Source organism: Rhinolophus sinicus, linkage group LG01 (genome assembly GCF_036562045.2).
Source record: "Rhinolophus sinicus isolate RSC01 linkage group LG01, ASM3656204v1, whole genome shotgun sequence".
NCBI classification, from domain to species: Eukaryota; Metazoa; Chordata; class Mammalia; order Chiroptera; family Rhinolophidae; genus Rhinolophus; species Rhinolophus sinicus.
In genome coordinates this window covers 176,735,704-176,755,002 of record NC_133751.1, presented here as the reverse complement: position 1 = coordinate 176,755,002, position 19,299 = coordinate 176,735,704, and the positions used below count along the sequence as shown (strand labels likewise).

General features: G+C 38.6%; 2 protein-coding genes across 3 annotated transcripts in view; one reads left to right on the top strand and one right to left on the bottom strand.

Annotated features, from left to right (window-relative positions):
• The window catches only part of MOB4 (MOB family member 4, phocein), a 35,055-nt gene extending 28,117 nt beyond the window's left edge, over positions 1–6,938 (bottom strand). The window contains exons 1-2 of the mRNA XM_074339679.1: positions 6,806–6,938; positions 6,021–6,185 (exon numbers count right to left, since the gene is read on the bottom strand). Coding sequence (XP_074195780.1) covers positions 6,021–6,185; positions 6,806–6,808 — 168 coding nt within the window. The 5' untranslated portion in view covers positions 6,809–6,938. The remainder of the gene's footprint in view (positions 1–6,020; positions 6,186–6,805) is intronic.
• A 69-nt stretch (positions 6,939–7,007) lies between these two features.
• HSPD1 (heat shock protein family D (Hsp60) member 1) lies at positions 7,008–17,619 on the top strand. Of its 2 annotated transcripts, none has more exons than XM_074339670.1 (12): positions 7,008–7,244; positions 8,363–8,538; positions 9,669–9,921; positions 11,311–11,393; positions 11,980–12,075; positions 12,481–12,574; positions 12,835–13,003; positions 14,502–14,601; positions 15,598–15,843; positions 16,244–16,418; positions 16,710–16,888; positions 16,985–17,619. In XM_074339670.1, exons 2-12 carry the CDS (start codon positions 8,365–8,367, stop codon positions 17,135–17,137), a joined length of 1,722 nt encoding a protein of 573 aa, XP_074195771.1. In that variant the 5' UTR covers positions 7,008–7,244; positions 8,363–8,364; the 3' UTR covers positions 17,138–17,619. The 2 variants fall into 2 exon arrangements, with proteins under 2 accessions (XP_074195771.1, XP_019596877.1); XM_019741318.2 differs by having other exon boundaries at positions 7,154–7,458.
• The last annotated feature ends 1,680 nt before the right edge of the window (positions 17,620–19,299 follow it).

Here is a 19,299-nt window from a genome sequence, read left to right as displayed (position 1 = left end):
AAAGGTAAAACCATCTCTAGCTGAGGGCTAAATCCCTCTATACCAATATTTAGTTAAAGGATAAGCATGTGACTCCATTTTAGCCTAAAGAGATATGAAAGGATATCTGATGGAGCACCTTGGGGAAAGGTTTTCTTGCTCTTGAGGAGATACCAAGAGAGATGATTTGTTTGGTTTTTTGGTTTGTTTGGGGTTTTTTGCCACTGAGCATTGCCAAGTCTGGGACTGCATTAACCATCTTGGCTTGAAGGAAGCCTCAGAGAAAAGCTGACACACTGTGCATGATGCAGGAAGTACTTGAAATGTGCCTTAAAGTATGAGTACCATTTACACATGGCGATGCAAGAGATTTCAGTCCAGGCCAAGCAAAGTTGAAGCAGCAGAGAATCATGGGGATGTATGTTCAAGTTGAACGAATTAGTGTCTCTATATGGTTTTATACATTTTCAACACATTATTGGAAAATTATTTTCTCTTTATGAAAGTTGTTATAGACAAAACTTTTTCGATTTATAGAGTTCAAACTTAGACAACTTTGACTACAGATGGGTGAGATACTAAACTCCCATAGGACTTCATTTTTCTCTCTAGAATTCTAGAATATTTGACCAACTACAAGTGTGACATTAGTACCTCTAATATATAAAAACTTATGATCCATATTGGTGGGAATGCAAAATGGTGTGGCCACTATGGAAAATATGGAGGCTCCTCAAATAATTATAAATAGAACTATCATAGTTCTATTAAGCAATCCCACTTCTGGGTATTTACTCAAAAGAACTGAAATCAGAATCTGCTGTTAATTGCAGCACCATTCACAACGACAAAGATGTGGAAAAAATCTAATGTCCAATTCACAATAACCAAGATGTGGAAACAACCTAAACGATCACCTACCGGATGAATGGATACACAAATGTGGTATATACATACAATGGAGTATTTATTATTCAGTCTTAAAAAAAAAAAAAAAAGAAATCCTGTCATATGTGACAACATCAACAAATCTTGAGCACATTGTGCTAAGTGAAATAAGTCAATCATATGTCAAGTACTGCATGATTCCACTTACATTTGGTTCACAGAAGCAGAGTAGAATGGTGGTTACCAGGGACGAGGGGGAGGGGAATGCGGAGTTGTTAATCAACTAACACAATGTTTCAGTTAAGCAAAATGAAAAAATTCTAGAGATCTGTTGTACAACAATGTGCCTATAGTTAACAATATTATGTTGTACAATTAAAAATCTATTAAGGGTAGATTTCATATTAAGTGTTCTTACCACAGTAAAATAAAAATGAAAAAAGTCCTATAATCCCAATTTTTAAAATAAGAATTTTGTGGTACCACATACACTTTCTGGAACAATGGAAGGAAATAAAATCTTAATAATGGTAATATTGTACAGCACAATAGCTCCCTGGTAATTATAATTTTATTCTCAATTTCCCAAAATATTTGTGTAGAATAGAGGAAGGCAGATTTTGAGGTAAGACAAACCTGAGTTCAATTCCAATCTATGACTTAAATTTTCTGTCACTTGAGCAAGTTACTCTATATACTTCTCTGCATCTTTTACCTGTGAGGCAAGGAGTATCTGCCTCACAGGGTCGCCATGATTACAATTTAGGAAGATTATATGTTAAGTGGCTAGAACAAGTGCCTGGCAAGCCTTCAAAAATGAGAGTTGAGACCATTATTCCATGCCATTTACAACTTCATTTAGACTTCAATTCTACAAGACACAGGACACAACTTTTAAGACCAGATCAGAGTAGTTTGTAAGGAACAAATAAATTTGACCACCTTAGATCAAAAATAGTATTATCATGAAAATTCTACTCAGAATTTTACTTATTTTACCCTTCTCCTTCATTATTTTTGTTAAACAAAAGGTAAATGACAACATTCTGTTCTGAAACGTGGTCCTACACCCCCCAATTCCCTTGTTTTTAGCCTTTCTCATGCCAGAATTTTTTCCCTATTTAGTCCCTATATACTCTTAGTATACAATTATCAACTCTTCTAAACAAGCACTGCAGGACTACTTCTGTGGTACGAAGAAAAAAAAGTATCCCATCCTTCTGATTTAGTATGTTATGGATGAAGCCCTGAAATTTTAAGCAAACCAGGTAATTCTAAGGATGAACCAAAGTTTGCATTGTCACTTTAGGTCTCAAAAACTCATTTACTTGCGACTTTGGAAAACAGAATAGGGGAATAACGGGAAAGCATGGCCTTTGGACTAGATTCCTAACTCTGCAACTGACCAGCCAGTGTTCTTGGACGAGTTTCCTCATCTTGTCCCTGTCAGTTTTCTCACTGGTAAAACAGAGGGAAATCTGTGCTTACAAGTTTAGGACCTGTAAAACAGTATTTAGATGTGCCTGGGGCACAGTAGAGAATTAATGACCCACTGGGTACTGTAAAAATAGAGCGTTTAATCATAATTCTTGTATCTAAATATGACAATTAAGCTTAGTATAGACAAAGCCACACACACACATAAATGCAAATGCACACACATACTACTTTACTGATGGGTGTATTATCAAAAGTTGAGACCATTATTCCATGCCATTTACAACTTCATTTAGACTTCAATTCCACAAAATAAATATGGGACACAACTTTTAAGACATGATCAAGCTAGTTTATAAGGAACTTGTTTGACCACCAAAACAGAAACAGCGCATAGCTAACTGGTTGATTTCAAGGGTTGATGATCAACTCTGGAGTAGGTTGGTCTGGGTTTGTTATTCAGTTGTTAGTTTTCTATTTGTTAAATTCAATAAACTCCATACTAGATACCAGTAATCGCCAGACATCCCCCCCGCCCCCCCATACCACAGTGGTTACCACCAGGATTGAGATGTTATCATGTGTTTAGGATTTTCTGACAAAAGAGAAGAGGTCCTAAAGGACAAAGTTTAGACAGCAGCGCCAGGAGGAGGATAATCCAAGCCCAAATCCTGGCTTTGCCACTCAGTGGCCTGGGTTATTACTTAACCACACTGCACCTTCCTTCCATCTTCTGCGATGAGACTGATAGTCACCTAGCTCATAGGGTTGTTGAATGATTAAATCATTTGACATATACAAAGTACCTAGAAAATGCTCCTTAAGCGTTAGCTATAATCATGACAGCTTGCCTTGGAATATGTGTAGCTTGCCTTGGAATTTTTTGTCAAATTATGTAAAATTTAAGATGACACTGGATTCCACAAATGAATAACTATAGTTCAATAGCTTTTTCTATATTGTTATAATGTTGCTACTTGACTTTTTAAAAAAATGTGTAGCTTTTGAGATGTCATGATTCAACCACCCAAGAGTAGAATTTTAAACCAATCAGTCTAGAATTTCCTGATCAACACCAGTGAGGAATGAAGTGCTCCATCTCCAGACCTGGACCATAAACACCTCCTTTGACTCTCTGGGAATGGACTCCAAGAACCCAGAGAACAGTGGGACTACAAGATGGAGTCTGGGACCCTAAATGATTGTGTGGAACAATGTCCTCCCCACCAACTTGCATTGCACTGTAACATTATGAAAAATGACAAACACAGCTAGTACTTTTAGAAGTTGGAGCTGCCACCCCAGTGGAACTGCTTTGGAAGTCTTACTCCTCAAACGCTTGGAAAGTTAAACCTGGGCAAAATAACCTTTGTACTGAGCCTAAAGCACAATGCATTCCAAACAACTGTTTGCAAAGCTATCAAGAAAGCAGACATGACTATCAGACTGAACATTCTTTAGAATTAGCATCACTGTTAGCTTATCTGCACCTATAGAAATTCCATCCATGCAGTTAGTTGTTCCCCTTCCCTTTCTCATAAATATCTTTTCTTCACCTAATTGAACACTATGTGGGTTTTTATCTGAAGCAGTGTAGAGTAGCTTTGTGGATGAAAAAGGGTTCTATTAAAAGTAACCTCACACAGTGATCTAATCATAAATTCTTAACTGGGCAGGTCATAGTGGGTAGTCATGCCTGAGGCATATATCTTCTTTAGTAAAAGGTTAATCTTTAAACAAGACCAGTCCATTGTTTCTGTGCATCTAGGTAGGTTAATACATTTTTGAAATGTCTCTCTTCAGACTCCCCCCCTTCTAAACTGGACCACCCTCAAGAGAGCAGTCTTAACTATCTTGTAATCCAAACCTTGCTTTCTCCCAACTTATGTAATCTTCCTCAGTTCACACCTTAATCTCAAATGCCTAAAAGGAACTGCAAACTAACGTTGTGGGGAACATTTGAGATCTTGCTCCCAAGTGTATGTCATCAATTTGGCTCTAATAAAACACTTACAAATTCTCTACAGGTTTGGGTGTTTCTTGCATCAAGAGCTTCCACAGCTACAGCTATTCTTTTGGATCTTATTTCCTTGTTGCTTCTCAAAAAAAAAAAAAAAATGTAAGTGTAAATCCATGGCTTTGTATCAGCATCAATTACCTATGGACTCAAGCTAAATTTAGTGTGAAAATTAAAGCCTTGTTTCCCAGAATTTGCTGCAGTTCTTGAGAAAAAGCAAAAAAGTATAAACTGGAGAACCCTAAAACCATCTTAAATCACTAAATAAAAATTAACCATTTATTTGTATATTTTTATTTGGAAATGTTTATATCAGTACAGTGGAACTAAATTTTAAGAGACACTAGATGTCATTACTTTGGATATCATTAGTTTATTACAAAAGAGACATGGAAATTATTTACATGATGAGATTTCAGAACTTCAGTGGAATGGGCAGCTTCACGTGATGCCATGTCAGTAGTGATTTATTTCAGTCTACATATTTTCCAAGAATGTCACCATCTCTAAATAAGAAATAATCCTGCAAATAGAGAAACCATTAGTTAAGAATTAAGACAAAAGCAAATACTTAACTTGTTTTTAAACCTCTTAAGTTTACCTACCTTGTCATCTATAACTACTTTGGTGCCTCCATACTCTGGAAGAAGAACTTTATCTCCAACTTTCACGCTAACTGGTTGAATCTCTCCGCCCTTAAGAAATTAAGAATATTTATTAGCAAAGACATCTACTTCACCAAATATTTACAGCTAATTTCTATTAATCACAAGTACTTACTCAAATCAACTGTTAAAGAAGGACTTGGTAGTGTGATGGTTTATACAATTGTAGTTCTTGACTCAAAAATACCACTGTAGTTACATTTTGAAATAATGCCTACACAGTGGCTTAAACCAAAACCTGATTTCAGTGTAAAAGTTCAAGGAGTTACACTTGAAAACTAACTTAAGCCAAGTTAACTTAAGCTAATTTTTTAATGGTTAAATATTAACATAACCTATGGACTATGTAAAATAAACTAGTTTTTAAAACCATGTATACATGGTCATGGTTAACATCAGCATACAAATTTTTTTTTTTTCAAATTTCCTGAATTTGAAAATACTTCTTTGGAGATTCAATTTCCTTTCCTCCAAAATACAGATTTGGGGAGAGGGATTGAAGCACAGTGCCCACTCCCCCAAAGCTTCCTATTCTTGACTCCAGGATAGCTCCTTGCTAGAACTTTCTCTGAGGCACCTGGAGCAATTAACATATTTGACCCCAACGGCATTTTATTGTGTATTCTGCCTGACACTTTGAGTCCTGAGGTCTAACCAGTTAATTGGAAAGTATATGGGAGGGTAGTCCAACCAGTTCCTTTCATAGGTATGCCAAGTAAGGTGAAACTAGTTAAAAGACTAGGGCAATCTCAGAGTTAGAAGTTAGACCAAGAATTCAAATTTCCCCTCAATTCTTAAAAGCCCCCCGATTATCTTCAAGCATAAATTGTGGTTTTAATATCCTCAAATTCTCTATCACATAAAACAAGCAATTTTACAATCATTTTCATTTAAGAGACAATTAGACGTGATTGAACTAGAGAATGATCGTGAAAATAAAACAAGCTACTTAAAAAGCTATTTTTAATAATAACCAATAATTATTTTTTCTGTCCATTTCACATAAAAAATAGTTCATTTTAGCCCCCATTTACCTTTCCTTTAGAGCCGGATCCAACAGCTACTACTGTTGCTTGCAATACTTTTCCTTGAGATTTTTCTGGAAGCATAATGCCTCCCTTGGTTACAGTTTCTGCAGCACTCCTTTCAACTAATACTCGGTCAAAGAGGGGGAGAAACTTTCTAAATGCCTGTCCTGCCTGTAGAGAGAGAAATGTTTGATTTGAAACAAAAAGAATATGCAATTATATTCTGAACAGGCAATGCCATCGTAAATTACACTATCAAACACCACATGTGGCTTTCCAAGATAACGCCCCAACTCAATTATTCTTTCATGAAACCCACTGAACGTTCTGTTCTATATTCCGAGTTAATTTCCAATTCCCTATGTGTGTTAAGGGTCATTGTTACTCCTCTGGTCAGCAGCCAAACGAGCTTTAAAGTCAACCTTAGCTTATTCCAAGGTCACGCATTTTCCTTCCTTAGGTTTTTCTGAAAATGCTCAGCACACACTTAAGTCAATCTCTCCGCCTAAAGCCATGCTTTCTTTACATTACACACCTACAAAGGCCCTGCAGGAGCAGCGAGTCCGCCGCCACGCGTGCATCTGGGTTCCCGCCCCCTAACCTACATGCCCGCCGCACACGCGCGTGCAAAGAGCCCACGGCAAAGGAAAAGGTCGGCAGGACCTGGCTTCTCCAAGGTTCGAGCGGATATCGATCCCTGAGTGACCCCCTACCCCTCCTACTAGGCCCAACGACAACCGCCTCAGGCCGATTCACCCGGGCACGCCAGCCACCAGCCCACGCGGACTCACCATGGCTCCGGCAGCAGCAGTTCGTACTCTGCTCTCGCGCCGCGGCCGCAAGGAGAGACCTGCAGTCCGGTTTTCTAGACACGTGAACTTTAAAAAACGCTTCCCAGCGCGCAGGCGCGCTCGCTCCAGCCACCCGCCCCTCCCCTTAAAAGAGGGCGGCCGCCGCGACCCGCGCCGCGATTCGTCCCCGGGGGCTCTGCGCAGGCCACTGACGCAAGGACCGCGAGACGGAAGAAAAGAGGAGCTCTTTCTAGGCTTTTCTAGGCCGCCTGCGGAGGTGAAAGTACTAGCCCTTCGCCTCCTCCCGGAAATGACGCTATTTGACCCTTGACCCACAGAGAGAGCGTCGCTCCCCGGAAAGTTCTGGAACCAAGCGCAGCCCGGGAACTAGCTTAAGCCGGCCGGAGAGGGCTGAGTCCGCGGGCCCGGCCCGGCGCGGGTAGGGAGGGGCGGGGCTGGCGCGCGGCGCGTGCTGATTGCCGGGCTCCGGCCAAGGAAAGAAGTGGGAGGCGCCCGCACACGCTGTGCCGCGGGGCGGGGGAGTGGTGGAGGGAGGGGACACGAGCTCATTGCCGTGTGCGCCCTGTACTCTGTCCCTCACTCGCCGCCGACGGCTTTCCTTGCCGCTCGCACGCCGTGCTGCTGCCCCGCAGGTATGCGGCCTCCCCGCACCGTGTCACCCAGGCGCCTCGGACCGGGCCTTCCCCCGCTGCGATCCTGCCTGAGTGGGCCGGCGGGATAGAGCCAGAGTTTCCCGCCAGTGCCGGAGGCCATGGCCCGCTGGCCCAGGCCTCGCGGATCCATGCGGGGGCCCGTCACGTGCGGCGTGGATCGCTCGCCGGGGCAGGGCGTAGGAGGGAGGGCTTGCTCAGGAGTGTGTGTGGAATTTGGGGAGTGTATTCACATGGGCCCTCCGATGCAGCCCACTCCTGGCCGACTGCAGAGATTCGGGGAAGGTAGTCCCAGCCGCGTGGAGACTGCCTTTGGCCCCGCGGACTCGGCGGGGTTCGGCCCCTCCACCCTTGACCTTGCTCGGGGCGTCTGGATGAAAAGACACGTGGGGCCCCGGCCGCCAGCATCGCGGCCTAGCAGTCTGCTCAGATACAGTAACCCCGACTGGATACATGAAGACACATTTTACTCAGCAGATTTTTGCACCGTCAGGAATATTTTTCCTCCACCGGCCACCGGGTTTATGATCTGCCCCTTTCTTGCAGGCTTTTCTCAGGGGCACGTTTGGAGTGGGTTTGCTCTGAAGGCCCTTTTAGCGGTAAAAGATTAACTTGTTTTGAGAGGCAGGGATAGGTGGCCAGGAGCAAGAAGATGGGTGTGCCTTTTGCCAGTGCGGTAGGTCAGGCGTGGGGACAGCCCTTGCAAGCTTGCGCTGGTACTTGGTGGTCTGGAGCTGTGGCACCTTCTGTGGCCCAGGTGTAGTGGGTGGCAGAGGCCAACCCAGCTCACGGCTAACATTTCTTGTTCAGTTGCACAGGTGTTGTAACCTGCTTCGGGTAATGCTACTATTGTACTGATGAAATGCTTGTTTCTCCTCCTCCCCAGAAATGCTTCGATTACACGAAGTCCTTCGCCAGATTAGGCCAGTGTCCAGGGCACTGGCACCTCGTCTCACTCGGGCGTATGCCAAAGATGTAAAGTTTGGTGCAGATGCTCGAGCCTTAATGCTTCAAGGTGTGGACCTTTTAGCGGATGCTGTAGCCGTTACTATGGGGCCAAAGGTATCAGTATTGTTATTGTTGTAATTTATAATAGTACTCTAATTAGGGAATAATTTATTGATGGCAAATAGTCACACTGAACTATAGAACAGTACTGTGGGTATCCTTTTTTGAGAGAATCCAATTTACATGTGAGTTCCACATTATGGGTTAATCTTTTTTCTTTTGCTTATATATAATGGCCTTAAAACTTAAACTTCTGCCAAATTTGTGAGATTTTATACAATGTGTCATAGAATCCAGTGGTAACTCATAACTCAAGGTGAATCCTTAAACTCAAGGTAGAATTAATCTTGCTTGCCTACTTGAGTTAAATTTTGGATTCTTCTCCAGTCCATTAGTACCAAGCATAGAAGGAAGAACATAATTTATCTCCTGTAATATCTCAGGAGGTGCTGGTTTCACCAGTGTTTTTCGGCTGTCCCTTCTGTTCCAAAGCACATTTAAAATTTTAAGTCTCATTTAACATGAAGAGATTGGTGAGTTGAAAGGTAATAAATAATTTGAGGAAGACAAAGGTTGTGCACATTTCAGATATCAAAGTGATCCAAATTGTATAAAATGTGGCATTTGCATGCCTCCCAAATAGCAACTTGGTTTCAAATCCAAAAGCTGCCAATACCCTGCACATGTTTGAGATTTAATGTCAAACAACCCTGAAAGAGTGTACTGTGCTTGCATTGCTGTTAGTATTTTAATAAGCAAATTTCAAAGCAAGTTTAAAAGTATGTGTTCACATTAACTTCAAAATAGCTGGCACTGGATAAAACTTAGCTAGAAATTATGTGAACAATAAGCTGGAATTTCATTATAATCTACCAAATTGATATTGTTTTATCTGTGTTCTTGTTTCATAAAATGTTATCTTTTAGTCTCTAGGTTTTTTTATCTCATATAATTCCTCATCCAGAGTTGTGCCCTTCGCAATAGAGAGGTCATTTTTTCTGTAAACTTAGAACATCAGTGAACTTGCCCTTGAGATGCATGCTGCAGATCTGATTTTTTTTTTTTAAATCATGTTGAGGCTTTCAAGTAATTACCCTGTTATTAAAACTGCTCTTTCTGTTTTAAGCTAACTAGTACTTTGAGTGTGTGATTCTGTCACATTTTTTTTCTCTCTGAAATTGTAGGGAAGAACAGTGATTATTGAACAGAGTTGGGGGAGTCCCAAAGTTACAAAAGATGGTGTGACCGTTGCAAAGTCGATTGACTTAAAAGATAAATATAAAAATATTGGCGCTAAACTTGTTCAGGATGTTGCCAATAATACAAATGAAGAGGCTGGGGATGGTACCACAACTGCTACTGTACTGGCACGCTCTATTGCCAAGGAAGGCTTTGAGAAGATTAGTAAAGGTGCTAATCCAGTGGAAATCAGGAGAGGTAGGAATGTCTTTTCATTGTCCCCCCAGTGTTTTGAACTGTCTATTAAATTATATTAGAAAGTTGATTCTTCCCTTAAAAATTCTTAACGCTGAGTATTCCTTCAGCATATAATGATTGAATACCTGGCTGTGTATGTTGTTAAGCAGGGAAAAGTGACTAAGACATTCCCTGTCGTCAGACCCCCCCCCACTCCCCTAACCCTTCCCCCTGAAAGCCAACAGTTTATTGGAAGATACAGCATATACTTGTGTATCTTGAAAATAGTAAACTTGTGGGGATTAAAGCAGAGAGATGTTGTATGTTTTACTTTAGTTATTTGGAAAGTAGGGCTTAACCACAAACTAAGTCATCCGAGGATGTCAACCGGTTTTTGTTTTTTTAAATACTTTTTTCTTACCTCATAATAGGACATACTATGTTATTGTTCTGCATTTTGTTTATTATTGTAAAGATCTGCTCCCCAGCAGATGGTGATACAGACTTAAATCCTGTCATTTTTATTAGCTGTATACTAAAACTTTGTTTTCCTATCTTGAAAATGAAATTGGCCATGTATCTCTAGGGTGTTTTATTGGCCAAACTAGGAGACTTTCAGTAAAGGGGGGGATACCATTTTGTCAGAATTGGCCTCCCAGGCATACTGATGTATTGTCATCATCCCATCAGTTTCAAAGTTTGAGGTCCAAACATTGAAATGTCTTGCATGAAAAGCAGTTTGACTGTAAATCACTAACAAGTGTTATTGAGGTTATTAAGAGTACTTCCCAAAGAAAGTTATTATTATACACCTTGCTTTGAATTTTTTTCATGAAGCAACATTGCTCAAAATGAAGAAGGAAAGCTAGCACTAGTCCCAATTGAACAAAATGGGGTTCTCATGAATATATTGTGCTAAAACAAAAATATCTTGTTAGTTCATAATAGCATTAAATGAGGAAATTTTGGATAATTAAGACCTGCAGGGGCATAGCCGCAAGAAATTCCTTATCCTTGATAATTATATTCCTTGTTGGAAGTAAGGAACTAATCCATTTTGGTCCTTTTTTGTGTCATTCATTTGAGGGGAGGTGTTGGGTGATCCAAATAGAAACATGCAACATGATTGGATTGGGAATGACTTACACAGAATGAGTTGAATAGTGAGATTCTTGAAATTGTACACCTCATTTTTTTTCTTAAGCCAATTTTCAAAATAATTTGGCATTATGGAATTTTATTAAAGTTCCTGTATCAGTGCGTTCCATCCAACTCCATGTGATTTGGAAATGTACTGGCACAGAAGTAATGTATATGCTATTAAGGCATAAAAACATTTATGTAAATCAAAATTTTTACATGACATGGAGTTAGTCATAAGCGGTGTAATGGCATTTATTCTTGACCCAGGTGTGATGTTAGCTGTTGATGCTGTAATTGCTGAACTTAAGAAGCAGTCTAAACCGGTGACAACCCCTGAAGAAATTGCTCAGGTAAGGATTTTTAATAATATGTTAAAGTTAAAAAAAAAATTTAGTAACATGATTTTATTCCATAATCACACATCAATATAAAAATAACAATACTATCCAATCGCCAACATTGGAAGCATTTTTCTTACTGCTAAACCATTTGAAAATAATGCAGTGGCTGTGATACAAGTCTTAATGGGCTGCCATTTTTGTTCTGCATTCTATGAGTAACTCACTTGTATGTATGAAAAATGTTCTTCAGCCATTGTCAAAGGCCTATCATTTTTTGTCATGTTTTAATGAATCCTTTGCCAAGGGGAAAAGAGTAATGGGATTAGCCTTTTTTGTTTCTGTTTTTGTTGAAAAGAATAATTGCATATTTATTTCATATCTTTCGAAAACAATGTAGCCAATTAATGAGTTGAAAAGAGAACCAATACTTCATTAGAAGTATTATGCCATGAAGTCCCCTTTCCCCTGTCGTCTGTTCCCCTCACCCCCATGGATGTATCAGTTTGGAAGTTACTAGGAAAAGGAAGGGGAGTTAATTGAGGACGACACCACCAGCCTTATCTTTTAATTTGGAAAAGTAAATTGATTATTTCAGGTTGCTACGATTTCTGCAAATGGAGACAAAGAAATTGGCACTATCATTTCTGATGCAATGAAAAAGGTTGGAAGAAAGGGTGTCATCACAGTAAAGGCAAGTATGTTTTTCATGATAGCTTGAGATGATGTGTCTGATGATCAAAACCTATTTTTTCTAATATAAAAATTCAATCTATATGTGTTTCCAAAGTATATCTTTTTATTCCTTTATGTGTAATATCTGCATCTGTATAAGAATTGAGTGCTTACTGTGTTTTGTGTGAATCATTTGTTGTCACGAATGAATTTATCCTCACTTGAATGCTGTTTTCTTCTAGCTGTAAAAATAATTCACATACATTCTTGAAATTTTTGCAGAAGTGGAGTTGGATGCCCTGGGTATTTACATACTCCTACCTGGATCCCTTAACAACATGTGGGGTCTATTTGTTAATCTTGTCGATAATTAACAATTTTTGTGTTTTTTAGTGAAACTCATTAATGCTTTGACTTTCCATAGGATGGAAAAACACTGAATGATGAATTAGAAATTATTGAAGGCATGAAGTTTGATCGAGGTTACATTTCTCCATACTTTATTAATACAACGAAAGGTAAAAGCAAATCCATAACTGAAATATTTTTTTAAAGTACTTGTTCTGTGTCAAGCTGCAGGCATTAGTTGGTGTCATACCTTTAAAAATAATTTTCTGTGTTCCAAAAGTTAATGTATATGAGAAATGAAAGAGGGAAAACATGAACTTATCAGTCACTTTTAAAATGTACTGGAACTTTGGTCTGTAGCTTTTAAATGCAGTTATTTTCAGAATATTAATGTTCTAAAATTAGTCTGAAATATTCTTTGTTTTTGCAGGTCAGAAGTGTGAATTCCAAGATGCCTATGTTCTATTGAGTGAAAAGAAAATTTCTAGTGTCCAGTCCATTGTACCTGCTCTTGAAATTGCCAATGCTCACCGTAAGCCCTTGGTCATAATTGCTGAAGATGTTGATGGAGAAGCTCTAAGTACACTCGTTTTGAACAGGTAATAAGCAGTGATAATTCGTTTACATTTCTAGATGAAAGGCAGTTATATTGATGTTTGAAATCTCCATCATGTACTTCCACCCACTTGTGTTTGTATCTAGAGTTGTGGTGTATATTAGGTGTGCTTCATGAACCCTTAGTCCAGTTATAATGGCTCTGTCTTTTTGAGTGGGGCTCCAATCTCCTTAGTATTTTGTGCAACTTTCTCATAGCCTAATTTTTATATGTGTTGTCTTTCTATTTTTTATAAGTGTTTGCAGTTGTTCTGAAGGTAAATGACTTTTTAAAAAAATTTTTCTGGAAAAGATATTTTCACTATTATAATTTTGCTTGGGAAGAGATAAATAAACAATTGCCATTCTAAAAACTTCAAATCTAAGTGTATTCAGCAGTCAGAATTTTACATAATCTGTTAAAAGAAAATTTTAATTAATGAATAGTCTGAAACAAATTGGCACTCAACCTAAAATAAGTTGAGGTCTGTTCATTTAATTTTTCAAATTGGTAGTTTAATGTATTACTTTTGACTATAAGACTGGTAAAATGCTGTAAACAGAATCTTAGGGTATTATTAAAATATATATTCCCCTTAATCTTAGAATTGAGGTATATCAGAAATGAGATTTTCCGATTTTATTATAATGGAAATGAACAAATGAAATAGCAGGTATGTGTATGTAATAGAGATTGCATACCTAGGCCTGACCCAAAAGCTCTAAGTTTCCTTATCCTGAAATGTTTGTTAGATTAGATTTGCTTTTAGGATTATATAAAAGCCTTAAGAGATTGTGAGATAAATAAAAAAAACAATAGGTCTACAGAGTTTTCATTGAGCCATTTTATTGGTAGCTAAAAAGTTAGACATCTGATTTATTTGGCATGTCATCAGAACTTATCCCCCTAGTTTTTGCCTTCCTTAATAAAGTAGACCAGCTCTGTTTTGAAGTTTGTATTATATATTTTCTTTCACAATCTGGTCTTAGGTAGACATTTCTTTGATTGTATATTCCAAATATTTGTTACCTGCTCAAATTGCAGGTGAGCTTAAGGCTATTATCAGCAATATTGGTACTTATAAAGGAACTAAATTAAGAACACTGCTTGCTCAAACTTTATTGCAACTTAATCAAATACTACATAGAACTTATGGGGTAAATGCTTATTAGATGACTCAAATTTAATCATTGGTAATTATGATATTTCACAATCTAAAATAGTATTGTATTTGACTTAAATGTTTTTTGTTTACATTAACATTTTTGCTCCTGGGTCCAGTTGTTCAACTGGACTGTGAGGTCAGCATTTAATAAAAAGGTAGTAAAGATATTGGCAAATATGGAAGAAAAATTGTCCTTTTCTGTTTTAATTTGACCAAACGTCTAGGAAGCAAAAACTTTTTAAAAGTACGATTTCCTAGGTAACATTAGTGTCAGAACTTGAGAACTAGACAGGCATTTTTATTAAATTTAAATCTTATTAATTACTGTTCTTAACAGGCTAAAAGTTGGTCTTCAGGTTGTAGCAGTCAAAGCTCCAGGTTTTGGTGACAATAGAAAGAACCAGCTTAAAGACATGGCTATCGCTACTGGTGGTGCAGTAAGTAAAATAAATATGATGTTGGTTTACTGGATGTTATTTATACTACCAGGTCTAAAATTTATAGGTAAAATTTACATTTTTCACAATCAGATACTAACATCTGAACTGTTTATTTACTTAATCTTGTTTCTGTTGGATGTTTGGGAGATGGTGGTTGGATTAAATAGTGCTACAGTCCCTTTTCTATCTTGTAACGAAGAGGCTTATTGACCAATCTATTTTCAAGAATATAGTAAAAAGACATAGGACTTCAGAGTTTAGGCCTAGGGTCTAGTCCTGGTTCCACCAAAAGTGTGACCTTGGATGAGTTTCCTGAGTTCACACTTTTCTTCAAATAAAGCTAACATTGAGGATTAAGTAAGAAGTTGGAAATGTAATGAAAGACTATATTCAGTGGTCTTGAAATCTTCCATTTCAAAAAAATTATAGTATTACAAGATGTTTCTTTTTTTAAAGATTTTATTGGTGAAGGGGAATAGGACTTTATTGGGGTACAGTGTGTACTTCCAGGACCTTTATCCAAGTCAAAGTTGTTGTCCTTTCAGTCTTAGTTGTGGAGGGCGCAGCTCAGCTCCAGGTCCAGTTGCCGTTGCTAGTTGCAGGGGGCACAGCCCACCATCCCTTGCAGGAGTTGAACTGGCAACCTTGTGGTTGAAAGGATGCACTCCAACCAAATGAGCCATCTGGGAGCTCAGAGGCAGCTCAGCTCAAGGTGCCATGTTCAATCTTAGTTGCAGGGGGGCGGAACCCACCATCCCTTGCGGGACTCAAGGAATTGAACTGGCAACCTTGTGGTTGAGAGCCCACTGGCCCATATGGGAATCAAACCGGCAGCCTTTGGTGTTAGGAGCACAGAGCTCCAACCACCTGAGCCACTGGGCTGGCCCCACAAGATGTTTCTTTCATCAAAACACCTGCATGATGTATTAATAAACTTTCAGTATAATGAAAAAAAGTAACCTAAAATTTGTTCATTTTTTAATGTTTCTGTAGGTGTTTGGAGAAGAAGGATTGACTCTAAATCTTGAAGATGTTCAGCCTCATGACTTAGGGAAAGTTGGAGAGGTCATTGTGACCAAAGATGATGCTATGCTCTTGAAAGGAAAAGGTGACAAGGCTCAGATTGAAAAACGTATTCAAGAAATCGTTGAGCAGTTAGATATCACAACTAGTGAATATGAAAAGGAAAAACTAAATGAACGTCTGGCTAAACTCTCAGATGGAGTAGCTGTGCTGAAGGTAAGATTCATTGTTCTAAATAAGCTTCTTGGGTTCTGAGCCCAAGAATGATTTTGTTTCTGTGGTATTCTCTAATAGTGCCATGTAACTATTGTTCATGGAATTAACTTCCTTATGGGAATAAATTACATAAAATTTCTTTATTGAAATATTCTTTCCTTAAAACAAGAATTGAACTTGTAATGGGGGGAGTTGCTGTAAAACAATGTTTTGTTACCATTCAGTCTGGAGCCTAATTTTTGTGGGACACTACACTCACCCTATTAGCTGTGTAATCCTGTAATCATAACAAACGGTCAGTCTTTTTTTACATTGCTTTTTAAGTAGGTGCTAATGACTCTTGGCAGTCAGCAACTTGAATTGGAGAAGCCATACTAAGTGTAATTTTTTTAATCTTTAGGTTGGTGGGACTAGTGATGTTGAAGTGAATGAAAAGAAAGACAGAGTAACAGATGCCCTCAATGCCACACGAGCTGCTGTTGAGGAAGGCATTGTTCTGGGAGGGGGTTGTGCCCTGCTTCGGTGCATTCCAGCTTTGGACTCATTAACTCCAGCTAATGAAGATCAAAAAATTGGTAAATAATTCACTTAAAAATGAGTCTTTTTGGCCTGATTTTAGTCTTTCTGCTAGAATTATGTTTCCCACTAAATGAAATAACAAATCACAAAGCAATTTTCAGAATAACAAAAGTACAGTAGCGATGATGTCAAGGAGAGGTGAAAGATGTGTTATATCTTTTAGGGAAAATTATTTGATCTGTGGTATTTCCCAACTGGAATTTTCCTGTATCAATGCTCTTACAAGTGTTGTAATATTTACAAAAGAAAGAGCTAAAATAAATGGGCTAAAATTTATTTTTTTGTAGGTATAGAAATTGTTAAAAAAACACTTAAAATTCCTGCAATGACCATTGCTAAGAATGCAGGCGTTGAGGGATCATTGGTAGTTGAGAAAATTATGCAAAGTTCCTCAGAAGTTGGTTATGACGCTATGCTTGGAGATTTTGTGAATATGGTGGAAAAAGGAATCATTGATCCAACTAAGGTATTGACCCCTTTCTAAAAAATTCTTTCAATAACTCTTCAGTACGTCATATTCATTTTTTGCTAATTAAAAAGTAATATCAAACTTTTTTCCTAGGTTGTGAGAACTGCTTTATTGGATGCTGCTGGAGTGGCCTCTCTGTTAACTACAGCAGAAGTTGTAGTCACAGAAATTCCTAAAGAAGAGAAAGAGCCTGCAATGGGCGGAATGGGAGGAATGGGAGGCGGTATGGGAGGTGGCATGTTCTAATTTCTAGAATTGTGCTTTACCATTATTAATGGGAACTGTGAGAGGAAGCTTCAAGGCAGTGCTCCTCACCTATAACTTCAGAGAAGTCAGTTGAAGGAAATGACTGGATAAAAGGCTGGCTGGTGTTTAAGAAAATCACTATAACCATCAGTTACTGGTTTCAGTTGACAACATACAATGGTTTACTGCTGTCATTGTCCATGCCTACAGATAATTTATTTTGTATTTTTGAATAAAAAGACATTTGTACATTCCTGATGACTTAAGTGCAAGAGCCATGTACCAATGTACTGCTTTCAACTTAAATCACTGAGGCATTTTTACTACTATTCTGTTAAAATCAGGATTTTAGTGCTTGCCATCACCCGATGAGAAGTTAAGAAGCAGCCTTTCTGTGGAGAGTAAGAATAATTGTGTACAAAGTAGAAAAAGATCCAATTATGTGACAACCTTTGTGTAATAAAAATTTGTTTTAAAGTTAATTGTGTTAGCCTTTCCGTAACCTAGAAGGTATGAGAAATGAAAGCCAGTTGAAGAGAGGCCAGGGTATGGCACAAGTGTGGGAAACAGTCCATCTATAATACTGTTTCTCTGCTGCAGACTGAAATATATCTTAAAAGATGACAACTCAATCCCATGGAAACCATATTTTGTGTGTTAGGGTCTGGTCATAAAGGGGCAACTAAGTCATTTCTTAAGGGGTTTATGGTTATTGCTCCAAAGCCTCAGCATAACAGATAAGCTACAGGTTCCTAGTAGGAGGGCAGAGTTTGTGTAGTATGAATGTACTTCATTGGAAAGGAGAGAGGTGTGCCATTCAAGTATAATGGGTAGTCCGGAATGGCATCCATAACTGATATGCATGGCCCAATGTCTTCACCTTTAAATTAAAAGGAAGTAGGTTTCTTGCTCGATGCACTTGGTATTTATTAGGTAATAATGTGTGGTTTACTTTAAAACAGTGCCTGGATGTGTGCATGTTGGAGGCAGATACCGATTTGCAAGAGGTGACGTTGCTTTCTAGATACACTACATTATAAATTGAAGACACGTGATCTTGTGTAAAAATGTCTTAAGTTTTTACTTTCACCTGTGCCACGGACCTAGTCTATCTTGGAGCATAGCACCTGGATCTGCTCTAGGTGGGGAGGAACTTGTCAGTTATGGCCCTAAGGCCACTGGTGTAAGGTAGGCATTGAGGCAGATGTTCCTGCTGTCCTTATCTTTATACACAGCTTGGACAGAAATGGAAAAATAAAGTCCACCACAGATCAAAAGCCCATGTCACCTGAAATCCTGCACCTAGAAATACCTTTGGTTTGTTAATTTGGTTGGGTTAGAAAAAATAACACATTAGAGGGGACTTGAACAAAAGGCACTGTAGGGGAACAATTTGCCTAGAATGTACTTGGCTATAGAACTGGCAAAACGGTTTGGAGGAAAAGAAACCTTATGGAAAGGGTTTATCTAGTTTGTACCTTAAAGGCCAGTCTACATGATTAGAAAAGCTAAGGAATCAGAAACACCTGAACTTTAAGATTTCTAGTTGCTATTAGAATGACTAGAGCCTAAAGAGGTTTAATGGGAGAAAAAATTATGTGCTAGACAGTGGACTAAACACGGGTTATTTTAACCCTCCAAACAGTCTTGAATTAGGGATTACTTACTGAACTTATGCTATAATAACTAAACAAGCTCTGGAAGTGGAAGTAACTACACAAAGTCTCAAGAGCTATTAAGTGGTAGACCCCAGGTCTGATCCAGGGTTTGATTAACTTATGGAGATAAATTACATAAAATTTCTTTATTGAAACTAGGTACTAATGACTACTAGCAGTCAACAACTTGAATTGAGGAAGTCATACTAAGCGTCATTTTTTTTATCTTTAAGTTGCTGGGAATAGTGATGTTGAAGTGAATGAGCAAGCTGGAATGAGTCCCTAAGCCAGGATCTAGACAATTGTAAGGAACTCTGAAAACTGCAGCCAGAGAAAATTGGGAAATTCCCTTTTCCTTTCTTAACTGTACAACTGCAGAAGGTGATTGCAGTTTTAGAAAGATTCCAGAGAGAAGCAGGAATATCAAGAATCAAGATGATGACTTCAAACAGTATTTGGTCAAGATTAAAGATACCAGTGACTAGATGAGAAGGTAGGAATGGT

What these genes read in the sequence shown, in the direction of transcription:
- HSPD1 (XM_074339670.1), top strand. Translation starts at nt 8,365, where the DNA reads ATGCTTCGATTACACGAAGTCCTTCGCCAGATTAGGCCAGTGTCCAGG. An exon ending in AGTACACTCGTTTTGAACAG is followed by an intron (nt 13,004 to 14,501) that starts GTAATAAGCAGT and finishes TGTTCTTAACAG; the next exon opens with GCTAAAAGTTGGTCTTCAGG. An exon ending in CTATCGCTACTGGTGGTGCA is followed by an intron (nt 14,602 to 15,597) that starts GTAAGTAAAATA and finishes ATGTTTCTGTAG; the next exon opens with GTGTTTGGAGAAGAAGGATT.